The 12,809-nt window shown below is 40.6% G+C and overlaps 1 protein-coding gene across 1 annotated transcript; it reads right to left on the bottom strand.

Moving 5' to 3' along the window:
• Window positions 1–1,620: 1,620 nt before the first annotated feature.
• On the bottom strand, window positions 1,621–12,490 carry LOC104513248 (cytochrome b-c1 complex subunit 2, mitochondrial; the record flags this gene model as incomplete). The annotated part of the gene is made up of 13 exons (XM_010156537.1): window positions 1,621–1,865; window positions 2,715–2,868; window positions 4,484–4,560; window positions 5,124–5,204; window positions 5,434–5,633; window positions 6,506–6,601; window positions 6,769–6,826; window positions 7,250–7,347; window positions 8,728–8,852; window positions 9,214–9,270; window positions 10,233–10,297; window positions 12,135–12,284; window positions 12,398–12,490. Coding segments are annotated over 13 exons (1,338 nt in total), but the record flags the coding sequence as incomplete, so codon positions are not given.
• Window positions 12,491–12,809: the final 319 nt, after the last annotated feature.

Genomic DNA, 12,809 nt, shown 5'->3' with positions numbered 1-12,809 from the left:
TAGCAAGAAACAAGAGAGCATAAGAGCTTTTTAAATTTTAGGCTAAAACCTTAGTCTCAAGATGTACTTTATTTTTCTGAAAATAAATTTCTTCTGATATGAAGAAATACCAAAGACAAGTTTACTTTTCTAATTAGCACGAAGACAGGGTCAGGACAAACACTTTTAGACATACCCCTTCTTGCCTCCACAGTGAGCGTAGAAAGTCTGGCTGGCAGCAATGGCACTGGAGTCAAGTGCCGTAAACTCTTGTGCGAGCCACTGCATACAGCAGCTTTTAAAAATACACTGCTCTCGGTGCAATATAGGAAGTATAATTAATCTGGATGGGATACAAGGCAGTTAAAGAAACCTCAGGGGTAGGGGAAGGAGAAGTCTTAAAAGGAGATAATCAGGCTACAATAGCAAAAAGGAAGCTCACATGGCAAGGGGCTTTCTAAGAGATTAAACCTCTAAGCTTATGTTTAAATAAATCGTATTATTTGCAACTCTGAAGGAGCAGAAAAAGCTTGCTTTTCTGGTAACTGTATTACAACTTAGCTGTTAAGAGTCCAAAGGAAACAGCGTGCAAAGGCCTATGGACAACAGTATTAGTTTGACATTAGAGAAGCTTCAGAACTAATGAACTTGTCTTTAGAACAAGTATGCGAACAATCTTGAGACTGTGATTAGGTAATGAAATGGCTAGGGGAATTACTGCATGTTCAAGTAGCACAACACCACGCTGTGTATTTTCAGAACAAGTCAAGACACCAAGGACGAGGACGACGACACCAGCTCCAGTACCGATGATGATGCAGACTTAGAAACTTTTCAGTATAAATCTTCCCAGTCACACTGTTGAGAGCTCACTCCTGAGTTTCCATCAACATCCAGAATTCAACAGTTATCTGATACAGGCCAGACACTTGGAGTAGACACAGACAATGGCTGTGATGTTGTACTTGACAGTGACGTTGGTGCTTTGTGTAATCCTAAGCTTGATGGTAGCGGCGTTAGTCCTCCTTCATACAGGGCTATGGAAAACAGCGAGACTAGTTCCTCTTCCTCCTGCCCTTCTGTATCAGATACATCCTGTCTGGAAGAATTTGCCTTTGTTTCAGACTAGCTCAAAACCTGACTTCTACAAAACCTATTTTTGAAGTCGTATCTGTTTTCTTTTAATACATGCCTAGACTTCCAAAAAATCTAAACGTCCTAAGATATTTGAAATAGTAACAGCTGTATAAAGCTGTTTGAGGGGAGGGAGGGCATTGCTGAAAGATGTCTATCAATGCTACTCTTGAAGACAATCAGAAACACTACCTTGGCTAGTCCAAGACACATAGCAGTTGCCAAGTTTTAAGGTCTAATATGTCCATCTTTGTCTGAAGGTAAGTTTCTTCATTTACTTGATATAAGGATGGTGCAAACAGCTCATCAAGAACCTTTCCTGAACATACAATACATGGACAACTAGAGGCAATTACAGTATTTGTCTATACCACAGTGATCATGTATCTATTTTTTACATCGACTAAAAGTCATCTTATTTTCTCACTGTAGTTGTATCTTCAGTGTACGGAGCCAGACTTAACAGTATGGGACACCATTTCCAGTGGAAAAAACTCAGCAGAAATCTATGAACTCAGCACTTTATTTGATGAGTGCAAGCCCACAATGGCTCCAGATCAATTTTCTGAAAGAACTGAATTCATGACCGACAAGTCAGTAGTACTGTATTTAGAACACAGGTGACTTAGAGCTCAGGTCCACCTTGAATCTGCATCCCAGCTTTGTTTTTATAACTCATCAAGAAAAGGAGTATTTCCCAAATCCCCACTTGCTGCCATTGATTTCTTCCCACTGACAAACTTCTTTGCAGCCTGAAAATAAATGAGAAAGGTGGATATAAAGCAATATTCACTTCAAGAGAGTTTATCTTGCTGCTTAAAGCCTCAGCTTAAAGTTATTAAAACAAATTCCAACAGTCCTACAGTATATCATGCAGTAAACAATTGTCCTTCTGCTGTCTAAACTTACTTGCTTCTAATCCAGCTCCTTGTTACTTTATAACCTACCACAAAACGCAGAATGACAGTCGGATATAAAAGGCATCCTCTTTGAAAATGGTTATGCCTAGAGTAATTATGGCACCACGAGGTGCTGTGGATATCTCCTCACTACTAAATTTATTACTAGTTGCTACTGCCACACAAATTAGCGGTGACTGTGAAAAACCCAAGTTTTCCATCTCAGAATTCCTCTTTCTGAGGGATTTCTGTATGAAGTTTGCTTCAATTATAAGCAAAAAATAATCTGGAATAGCAATGCAGTTATGGAAAGCTGTAAGTGAAAGCCTGATTGTTTTACTGAGCACACCAAGTATTCCAGACTCCAGAATCCTAAAAGCCTTGACACAGAAGTGTCCGCGCTGGAACCAGTATCAAGTTTTCCATGAATACTATCTGGCAGTTTTGGTAAATTTAAGTGAAGTAGATGAGACTTCCACACACTCCCAGTTACATTAGTCATAGAGTGTATTGGATTGAAGAGTCTTTTGTTAAAAGAGTAAGTAAAGACATCAAAAGATTACCAGCTGGGATTCGTGAGTGGGTTTTTTTAGAAGATCATGTATGTGGCGTTTACAGACACACACATGGGAGCACCAAGTTTTGTACGAACAACCTTACACAGTGATGAAGGAATACCTGTAGATGCTGACACATACTTACATTCACAACATCAGCAGTGGCTACCGAGTCGATTTTTTGAGCAACAACAGATGGCGATGAGTGTGTGCCAGAGACCAAGGACTCTGAGCCAATTTCATTCAATAACCCTTCTGCGGTCTCCACTGACATCAAATAGGTGGCTTTCAGCTGGTTTCTGCCATCAAACAAAGCATTCAGGATAAATGAGCATGCAGATCCTGTTATTACCTTCCCCACTGGCCCCTAAGTGCCATGAGTTTTTGGTGCTTTTTACACTTTCATGACTTCTTTCCATTCCAAAACGTTGTCCTTTCCAGGTATGGAAGGGTTCTGTAGTCAGGAGAGAGGCACCACAAACAGTCCAGGCACAGAAAATGACAGGTACTGCAACACCTACTGCCTTGGAACGGTCAGCCACCCCACAGCATCAGAACTTGTTTCTGCCTGAACCAACTAATGCAAGGAATTGGACAAACTTGTCTGTCACGTTTAAAAGTCAGGTTTTAAATTGATTCCAGTTTTTCATCAAGAACAGATGTGTGCAGAGTGATTCCGCTGTAAGCGACAAAGCAGCAATGAATGTAAACGGTTAGGTTCCTTGTGCAACAGTTCCATGTCCTGTTAAAAGACAGCAAGTTTATGCTGTTTCATGCAGTCTCACTACTACGTATGAAAATCTTATTTTTATAAGCTCGTCCTATTCTTTTTCAAAGGTCAAATGGCAGAAAATGGTTTACTTCAGGAGACTATGATTAAGTAACTTGGTATTTTTGACTGAATTGCAAGACTGCAAGTATCACTGACCTTGAATTTGGGTTTTTTTGTGGTGTTTTTTTTGGTCACTAAAAGAAAAAGAGCAATATAGAAAATATGCAAAGCCATTCCAGACGGGAAATGCCAATTAAAAAAATGCCACAGCACTGCGTATAACTCCCTAATACCAGGCAGCTTTGTTACAAAACAACAAAAAACCCCCCCAAACAACACAAAACAAAACCGCCACAACACAAAACTAATAATGCCAATGATAAAGGTCCAGAATTCACCATTTAGCTACTAGTGATTAAGGCACAACCAATCACATCCAGGTTTTGTGTGATCAAACTTTACCTGGAGCCTTGCATGTTATGTATGCAACCGACAGTATCGTAATTCTGCTACGTGAGTGAACCTGTACTACGCTGTCGTACTGCACAACTACACTGCTAGAGGCTCAATGCAGTTTAACACTACATGGAAATCAAGCACCGACTGAGATGCACAACCGTCCACAAATCAGGAAACTCTCGAACTCTGTTGGTATTACTACAATCTCTAGTAGTAATTATCCCCCATCTCAAATATTCTTAGGGGCACATATTTCAAGCACTTGGATGTAGCATCACTAATCCAGTGCTTTACACTGGCAGACCCTCATTACTTTCTTTGATTATGCAGAAGATTGCTGCAATGTGACTGTAAAGGGAATTACCTACATAATGCAATTTAGGATTCTAATTTAAATACATCTTAATGCCACAGAGTATGACTACAATGACAGCATCTACTGAAACTTGCCAATTGCTTACAATGAAAACAGTTTTCAGGAACAACTGACACTTATCTAACAAGTTTTTATTAGGAAATACCACTAGCAGAGAACCAGTATAGTTTCAGTAACAGGGCTTCAGTTTTAACGCAGGACAGTGAGCAGTTCCCCAGGGAAATGACTCCAGTACAACGATCAGCTTTGCTGGACAGTTAGTCTGATACACATTAAGAAACTTCTCTTTGGTTCTTTATGCACTTACTTTGCCTTTGTGACATCATCATCAGTGACGCTGCCTTGAGCAACTGCCTTTATCTGGTTCAAAGCAGCTTTAATGACCTGAGGAAAATGAAATCATTTAAGACTTCCTCACGCATTAAATTTCCACGTTATTTCTATCATCTGACATCTCTGAAACTTCAGGGGGGAGCAGCTGACAGCATTACGACTGTCTGCCTGAACTCAATTCTCAACAGCTGTAGAACACAACTGAAAACACTGTCTCACGTGGGCATTTACTACACAAAAGCAGTGTGGATTTAAATTGCAACACCACGTTAATTTGTACAGTCTCACCATTCTTCCCGTGAGTATTCAGTCCTGCCAGATTCAAGAGCCAGCATGTTCCTCATTACACACCCAGGCCTGCACATGTACCTCAGCAATTAGTCAGCAACTCAGGGCATTTTACTAGCTCTAGTTCATCTTGGGTATGGGTACTTCCCAGAACGCATGTCTCGTTCCCAGCTTACGGAGCTACGTCGTAACTGATCATGGAGCATTCTTATACAAGAAACCAGATGAACCGACTTCTTTTTACATGAGTCAGTCACGACCACAAATCAAAACTCGAGTTCGAGGGTTATGTTGTCAATACCTAAAAATTCTGATCAGCAACTCACCTCCCCAGCGTTTGGAGCCTGGGATATGGTATATATCCCAAAAAGCCCAGAATCGGAGTAGTTAACATTAAATGCGGAAGCCTGCAAAACAAACATCATCAAGTCTTTGAAGTCTCAGAACAACTCAGCATCAAGCACAGGAAAATAATTACTATTAAGAGGAACAATCAGATTGGAAGGCCTTCTCTGAAATACCGTAACATGTGCAAGAACGAACTAATTAAGATTGTAGCTGGAAGCGTAACCTCTCAACGGATAACATGCATTTTACTTTAAAATTAATTAGAGTACAGTAACCCTTTGAACTTACGTCGAATGGCTGGGTCGTCGTTTTCGCAACACCCTGGGACAATTTGCTGGTAACATTGCTTCCCCTCTTGATAAGGGGTCCAGCACCTAAAACATGCTGAAGAACACTGAAGGCGTTTGCTTCTGCACTCCCAACAGCAGCTCCTTCTACTACAATAGCAGCATGGACAAGGCTGTCACCATTCTGTTCTCTGATTTCTCCTGAAAATACAACAGAACAAAAGGTAATGCAGTGTTCAGGTAGGAACTCCTGCGTGTTCAGAGGTATGGAAAGGAAAGATCTAGCCAACAGTTAGTTTCATGAGAAGCCAGGGTATGAAGTTACTGCGTGTCCACTCAGGAAGAGAGCAAGAGCTGCTAAGCAGGCTGTAGGTGGTTTTTAAAGGTCCCTGACATTAAAAAAATTTCTTGCAAGCACAAACCCAAATACCTTACTATGCCTTATTTGAACCTGACCCTAAACCACAGCTAGTATGAGATGGTAACACTCAGTGAGTCTCCAGATAACAAATACCCAGGAAAGTAGTGCACCTTCTATTCACAGTATTTATCCATCCTGTTTTATAGGAACTGAAGTTACTCCAGTCCAATGTTATATTCTTTTACCCATCTGTTTACAGTGTGGTCTGATACTCCAGCTGAAGAACAGCTGTTGGTGTTAGTAGATCATCGCTCAAAGAGCTGTGCCTTGCTTTGTCTCTTATGAAAGGCCCATGACATACCAGATCTTCCCTAAACTGAAAACCTACCACCACTTCTAGACAGTCCTTAATCTATTCTTAAGGGAATCTTCACAAAAATACCACCAGAAACCATATGCCAGCTTGTTTTTCACTTTACAGAATAAATTATCTTGCAAGTAAAGCTTTGTTGGAGATCCGGGTTCAGTTTTATCCCAGAACTTTCCACAGCAGGGAATACTCCTCTGCTTATTCACATAGGAGGTGCCTCTGAACAGTCACTCCCCATACACAGCATCTGGTACAGTTACGTAATTTTCAGTTGCAACTGAATACTATATTTATAATAAAGAGAAAATCAGTCATTCAGAACAGATACAAAAACATGCTTACCCCCTCGATAGACAGCCTTTGCACTAGAAATTCCAGCTCCGCTTCGGATATTTAGAAAGTGCTCTGCAACTTGCTTTAAGTCAGAGTGCTTCACACCTGCAATACAACAGTTTATTCCAAGGAATGCAGTGACATTCAAAAGCTACAGACTTACATAAAGTGTTTGAAGTGTACCATAACATTTTACTTCTCAACTGTAGAAGTCAAATTTCTACCACAGCTTTCCCTTACGAATCGCAGTGTCCGCTGAAGAACATACATACCTATTCCTACAAGAGCCATTCTCGCACTTGTGAAATTGTTCTGTACAAAATGGTGAAGCTGCAACAGTAAATTCACATTTTAGGCTATTTTGTATAAAGAACAAAAACGGCAAGTGTGCTTCTGACATCCACTGTTCAGCATTATACTTCTTCATGCAGCAAAAGGCCAACACTTCCTAAAGGAACCGTCTACAGAACAGCATTTTGTGCATCCTCCGGTGACAACTACAAAACCCTTCTATACCACAATGCTTGCATTTCCCGGGGAGCCCTCCCATCAACAAAAAGCCACCAACCTTAACCACCTATCTAAATGAGAACGTTAGTTCTGTAGCCCATACTAAAAGCTGCATGGAAATTTGGACACCAGACTAATGCAACAGTAAATACTGACTGTGTATTTACTAATGTAATTTTCTCTCGCAGCTATCCTGGATGAAGGAACTGAAACAGACTTGTAACACACCACAGTTAATCCTACCTGCTCAGAAGTAATTTTTCCAATTGTGTAATCTGGACAATATAGGGGGTTTGCCAGAGCATTCTTGTAAGCAGCAGCATGCAAGTTTTCCAGCACTCCTAAGAGGAACAAAGTGTCAGGGATGATGATTAACGTTATGAACAAAACTAAACGTTAGCCCAGGGAATAGAGCTGTGGGCCACTGCAAGGACCACAAGATCTGCAAATGCAGGTCTGGAATAGTCCAATACACAGGGAAGTTTAATCCAAATCCGCAGGCAACAGAATCTGGTCTATTCTTTTGTAACTTATTAAAAAAAAAAAATTTCTGATAACTTACATATGCACAACACTTTTTGGGCTCAACAGCAAGCTATAAATGCAATCAGTGTTTGGGGAAGGGGGAGCGGTAGAAAACAACAACAAACCCCAACATCCTTTTAGTCAGCATCAGAATCATCATCTCTTCACCGTAAGTATCCCTTGAGAAAGAATAGGCCGTTTATTATACTATTTGTAGCTTTGTGTGATCTCTCCTCTATCTGGCTATTCAGACAAAGGATGATAGTCTTCAATTTCCTTCTCACTAGTTTTCTCGCATCCAACAGCACTCTACTCATTTCTGTTTGATATTCTCAAGAGAGTCTCAAGAGAAATGTGACACTCCGTTCTTCAAGGTTCTGAACATAACAGCAACTGAAAATACTGTTACTATGAAACCAACCTGTAGTTAATACAAGTTTAAAAACCAAAGATTGTTCTTGATTCCAATTTAAGAAGACAGTAGCACTTCAGTATAAGTCAGAGATTTTCTAAAGCCCAACACTGTTGTCCCCTTTAACAGGTTATGACGATGAGTATGCTTGACAGGGTAGTACTAGTCATGTTCATAGTGCAGCACTACCTGGGTCAACGTGGATGACTAACATAACACAAGATATATTGGAATAGGCTTGGCTTGGCTGAGGCTTGGGGTTTGTCTTTTTTTTTTTTTAAAGCCATGAATCTGAACTTATAGACTTAGAACTGGAATCCATTTTCAGTGTAATGAAAATACGTATTGTTTTTATCCCAAAACAACCATACACATTCAAGTATTTTGCAGAATACTGTTTCCACATCATGAGTACTACCTAAATACTGTTTTCAGAACACGAGCTGATGCAAGTATGTCGCCAACAACAGCCACGTCTTGCACATTCTTCAGTGGTACTTCAAAAAAAAGTTTAAAAGGTAGAATGAAAGCTGTCAAGGAGAACAGTGTAAGCTGTCCTCAGCATCTTCCTTGCTAAACACTGTTATGCACAGGCTGGAAAAACTTGTGGGTTTATTAGAGAGTTCCATAACCACAGGAAGACTGCACCTATCAACAGGTAAAAGCTGAAAAATGAAATGGTCACGTGACAGAGCAAAAGGGAAGCTATTGTATTTTTTCCAAAAGTTTTCATTTTGAAGAACCTCTCATGAAGCCAACGCAGTGCATCAGAAAATACACTCACCAACTTGAGGATTCTGAAATGCGATTGCTTTGTCAACTTTTAATCGTGGCTGAAGATCAGTTACTTCCCACGGTCTGAACTCCGATGCTGTGGTGACATTAAGCAGGTACTCCATTACTGTATCACTAGTTAAAAGAAGTTACAAAGCCATTGAACACAAGAGAGGTAGCACGTGCTTCTTCTGAATATGAAAGCAATTCAAACTCATCTGTAAGCAACACATCAACAATAAAATATATCACTCGAGCCAGAATAGCTATTAGGACTCCTGTACAGGGTATGAGGATTCAACTTGAGTCCCATACCATCAGTATGCTCAGTAACATGATACAGAAGCTGAGTATTAAGACAGAAATTGATATATTTATTACAAAGACATGACAATAGGTATTACTCCTACACTGTGAAGTGACAGGCGTCGACTTTACAACAGAGCAGTGTGTAAAGAATGCAGTAATGCAGCTTACAGCATATCTAGATACCTACACATAGTCACGCAGGCATTCAACAGAGTAAGTCATTTTCTCTCGTGTTGAGTATACACTAAATAGAGAAAGAAATACAAAATTTGTTTCAGCAGAGAACATGGAATTGGATTTTCACACATATCCCCCACTGAGTTCGTCAGCAAGATACTGACTAGAGTATCTCGTTCACCCTCAGTCTGCTTGAGGTGAGGGTTTGGGGTGATAATATACACAGAGCAGAAGCAGACACAACTAAAATCCACATTTAAGTATGTAAGTCATAACAAGTGTCTTGTGACCATCAGAATTTAAGATACCAGGATAATTTAAGGAAAACCAAATAGGTATGAACAGCAAAACTTGAAGAAAAATGTGTATACATATTAAAAAGGCAATTCAGAAATTATTCATTTTGAACAGAAAACACACCTGGTCTTTTCGACTTGCTTCAACACATTTGTGATTAGCAGCAACAAAAAAAGAGTGGGGACTCAAGCTGTGTAAGACATTGCTTTTAAGCAAGTCTTATATAAACTGATCTTACCGAATGATTTCAAGATACACTACAAGAAAGCAGGCATAGTGAGATCTCTCTTATTTCTCTTAGGCTTGTTTTCTAGGCTTTAAACTCTCAAATCACGAAAGCCAACTACTGTCTGAACTGCTCCCAAAATTGCAGTGTGATGAGTGGTATCTATTCACAAAAGATGGGAAAAAGAAAAAAAAGAAAAAAATCTACTGACTTCAGGAAGTTTAATTTCAAAAACTGAAGAGGCAGAAAGAACATTAAGCTTTCTGGACAAGTTGTATTTCTTCCAGGTACACCACATTCATATTTTGTTAAGTGAAAGGTGTTTTTAAAATACCAGTCATAGGTGCACTCTCATCCTTGTTCCTTGGCAGCATTCACCATTCAAGTACCATCACCCATCGCCGCACCGAGCTTATCCACCTACACACTGTTCTGCTCATCGTTTAAAGTTTACTCAGGCAGCTTCTTTGCATGTTACCAAGACAGATTATCTTCATCTTACAAACCTGAGGGTGCCCCCAACAGCTTCAATGCCACGAGTAATCCGGAAAGATGATGCTCCTTTAGTAGTCTATTACAAAGAAACAAAAAAGAAACAAAAAGGCAACTTAAATTTTAAGACAGATTTGTACAAGGTTGTTCAGTGCCTGGGCAAAGCTGAAACAGTATGTGTTGATTCATGTACACAGAAGCCGTTTCAGAAAGCTGAGCCAGCTTACTGGATCCCTACTCCCAGTGACTTCTATCCTCCTCTGATTTTCCACCATCACTGCTCACGTATTTTCTCCCCAGCCCCTTTCTACAATGATCCCAGTTTGCCTGAACATTTAATAGGATTCTTTGAATTGGATAAGCTTGACAAAACCAGGGCAAGGAATGCCTATCCATACTATTACACTGACAGCTCTCTGGGGAAAGAAACCTTGGGCAGCAGCTGGGAAGGAGGTAAAATAAGCAGCTGGGATATTTGTTTTTCCTGCCTGAAACTGCTGTGGATGGAGCCCAAGGAACAGCAGTCAAAGGCACACGGGTGGTGTGGTGTAGCTCTACCTGTCACAGCCTGGCTGCTGTGCGAGAGAGGCCGTGCGTACATCTGCAGCCCGAGCAGACAGCAACTGAGGCAGGCAGGAACAAGGGGAACAGCCTCTGCATCTAGCCCAACGTTCCGTGCCTGACGGGCTGTTCAAATACAACACCCCACCACCCATTCAACGGTATTCCTGCAGCACGTACAGGAACTACTCCTGTAGGGGTATTCCTGTAGGCAGCAACTGTTTAAGAGCCTGCGATCAACGAGTTTGACTCTTTTTTAGAACCTGCTGATATGTGTCCATTCCCACAGCATCTTGTATAACTGAAGCTAGACATTAAACAGCAAGGGAAAACAAGGAGCTTAAAACATCATGACAGCAGTAGGAAGAACTACTCAGAAAGAGTCACACACACACAAAACTGAGTTTGTATCAGACACCTGAATTACCTTTTACTGCAGCTTAAATAAAATGAGTTACGTGTATAGCCTGACAAAATGTATTACATGGATGTGCTGATTTTTATTGGGAGAGTTAATTCTCCCCGCAGCAGCTAGTAGGAGTCTCTGTTCTGGATCTGTGCTGAGAAGAATGTTGGTAACACACTGGGTTTCAGTTGTTGCCAAGCAATGGTTACGGTAAGCCAAGGACTTTTTCTGTTTCTCATACTGTCTCGATGTTACGTGCTCGATGTTCCCAGCAGCTTCTCTGCAAGAGGCTGGGAGGGGACACAGCCAGGACAGCTGACCTGAACTGACCAAAGGGACATTTCACGCTGTAAGAAGTCATGCTCAGTGTATAAGCTGGGGGGAGTTGACCAGAGGGGTCTGGCTCTTGGGTCTCTCTGGCTCTGGCTCTCTGTGCTCAGGGACTGGCTGGGTGTCAGTCGGCAGGTCGTGAGTGGTTGTATCATGTGGGTTTTTTTCTAGTTGTTCTCCTTTTCAGTATAAAATATATAATAAAAATACTACTACTATGCCTATTAGTAGTATTAATAGCATCATTATTTTATTTCATTTATTTTCAACTTACAAGTTTTCTTACCTTTTCCTCCCATTCTCTCCCCCATCCCACTGGGGGAGGGAGGAGGTGAGTGAGGGGCTGCGTTGTGATTAGCTGCTGACTGGGGTTAAACCACGACAATGTATATAGTTTAAGACCCCACCAGAGAGCATAAGTCTAAATAAATATCACTGCCCATCTTCCAAGAAGTAATGTCATTTCTCCTGCACTTGAACCAGATAACCGAGAATCAATATACATTGTGTTCTGCTTTGTAAGATCCCTCACACTAAATTTTACCATCTTTTCTTTCCGTGATCATAAACCTTTCACCATTTTACTGCCAATGTAACAACAGAGAGAATCAACGCCTACCAGATTAGATGCCAGACGAAGCAAGTGAGCAGTCCCCAAGTTACCAGCAGTTTCATATCTGCTTCCCGCTTTAATAAACACACCAATTCTTGAAGCTGGAGAAAAGTTCTCCAGAGATGCAATAACTAAGCCATTTGGTAATTTTGTGATCTGTATTAAAAGGAAATAACTGGGTTAGCCATCCAACTGGAAATACTTTCACAGGTCTGCTTTGACTGAATTTTTAAAAAGTAAATAAAAAGGAGAGAGAAAAAAATACCCACCTCAAGATCCTCAGACTCTGGAGATAATTTCACTCGTTCTGCAGTTGCTGAGGTTGCAACTTTGGGAGCTACTTTAAGTGAGTAAAGTCTCTTCTAGAGGAGAAAGCATAAGAGAATGGATTTCCTTAATTAGCTCATTACATGTTCCACTACATACTGAAAAAGCAACTAATTTTAAAGTAGAAACAGTGGATTACTTCAAGCCCCAGAGTAAAAAAAGTGATTTTCTTTTAATTCCTTTAATCATTTTTTATCTCACTGTTGACATTTGTGCCATGACTTACGCAAGGTATCTGGAAGTTCAAGAAATGGCACTGTAAGAAAGCTTTTTTTCCCCGCTCTTTGCTGTTGTGCTTTGGAGGTAACCTTCTGATACGTTAGGTGTAGGCAGGTAATCTCCTAAGGGGCCACC

The sequence above is a fragment of the Eurypyga helias genome, unplaced genomic scaffold (assembly GCF_000690775.1).
Source record: "Eurypyga helias isolate BGI_N326 unplaced genomic scaffold, ASM69077v1 scaffold8738, whole genome shotgun sequence".
NCBI classification, from domain to species: Eukaryota; Metazoa; Chordata; class Aves; order Eurypygiformes; family Eurypygidae; genus Eurypyga; species Eurypyga helias.
This window is presented reverse-complemented; position numbering and strand designations above follow the sequence as displayed.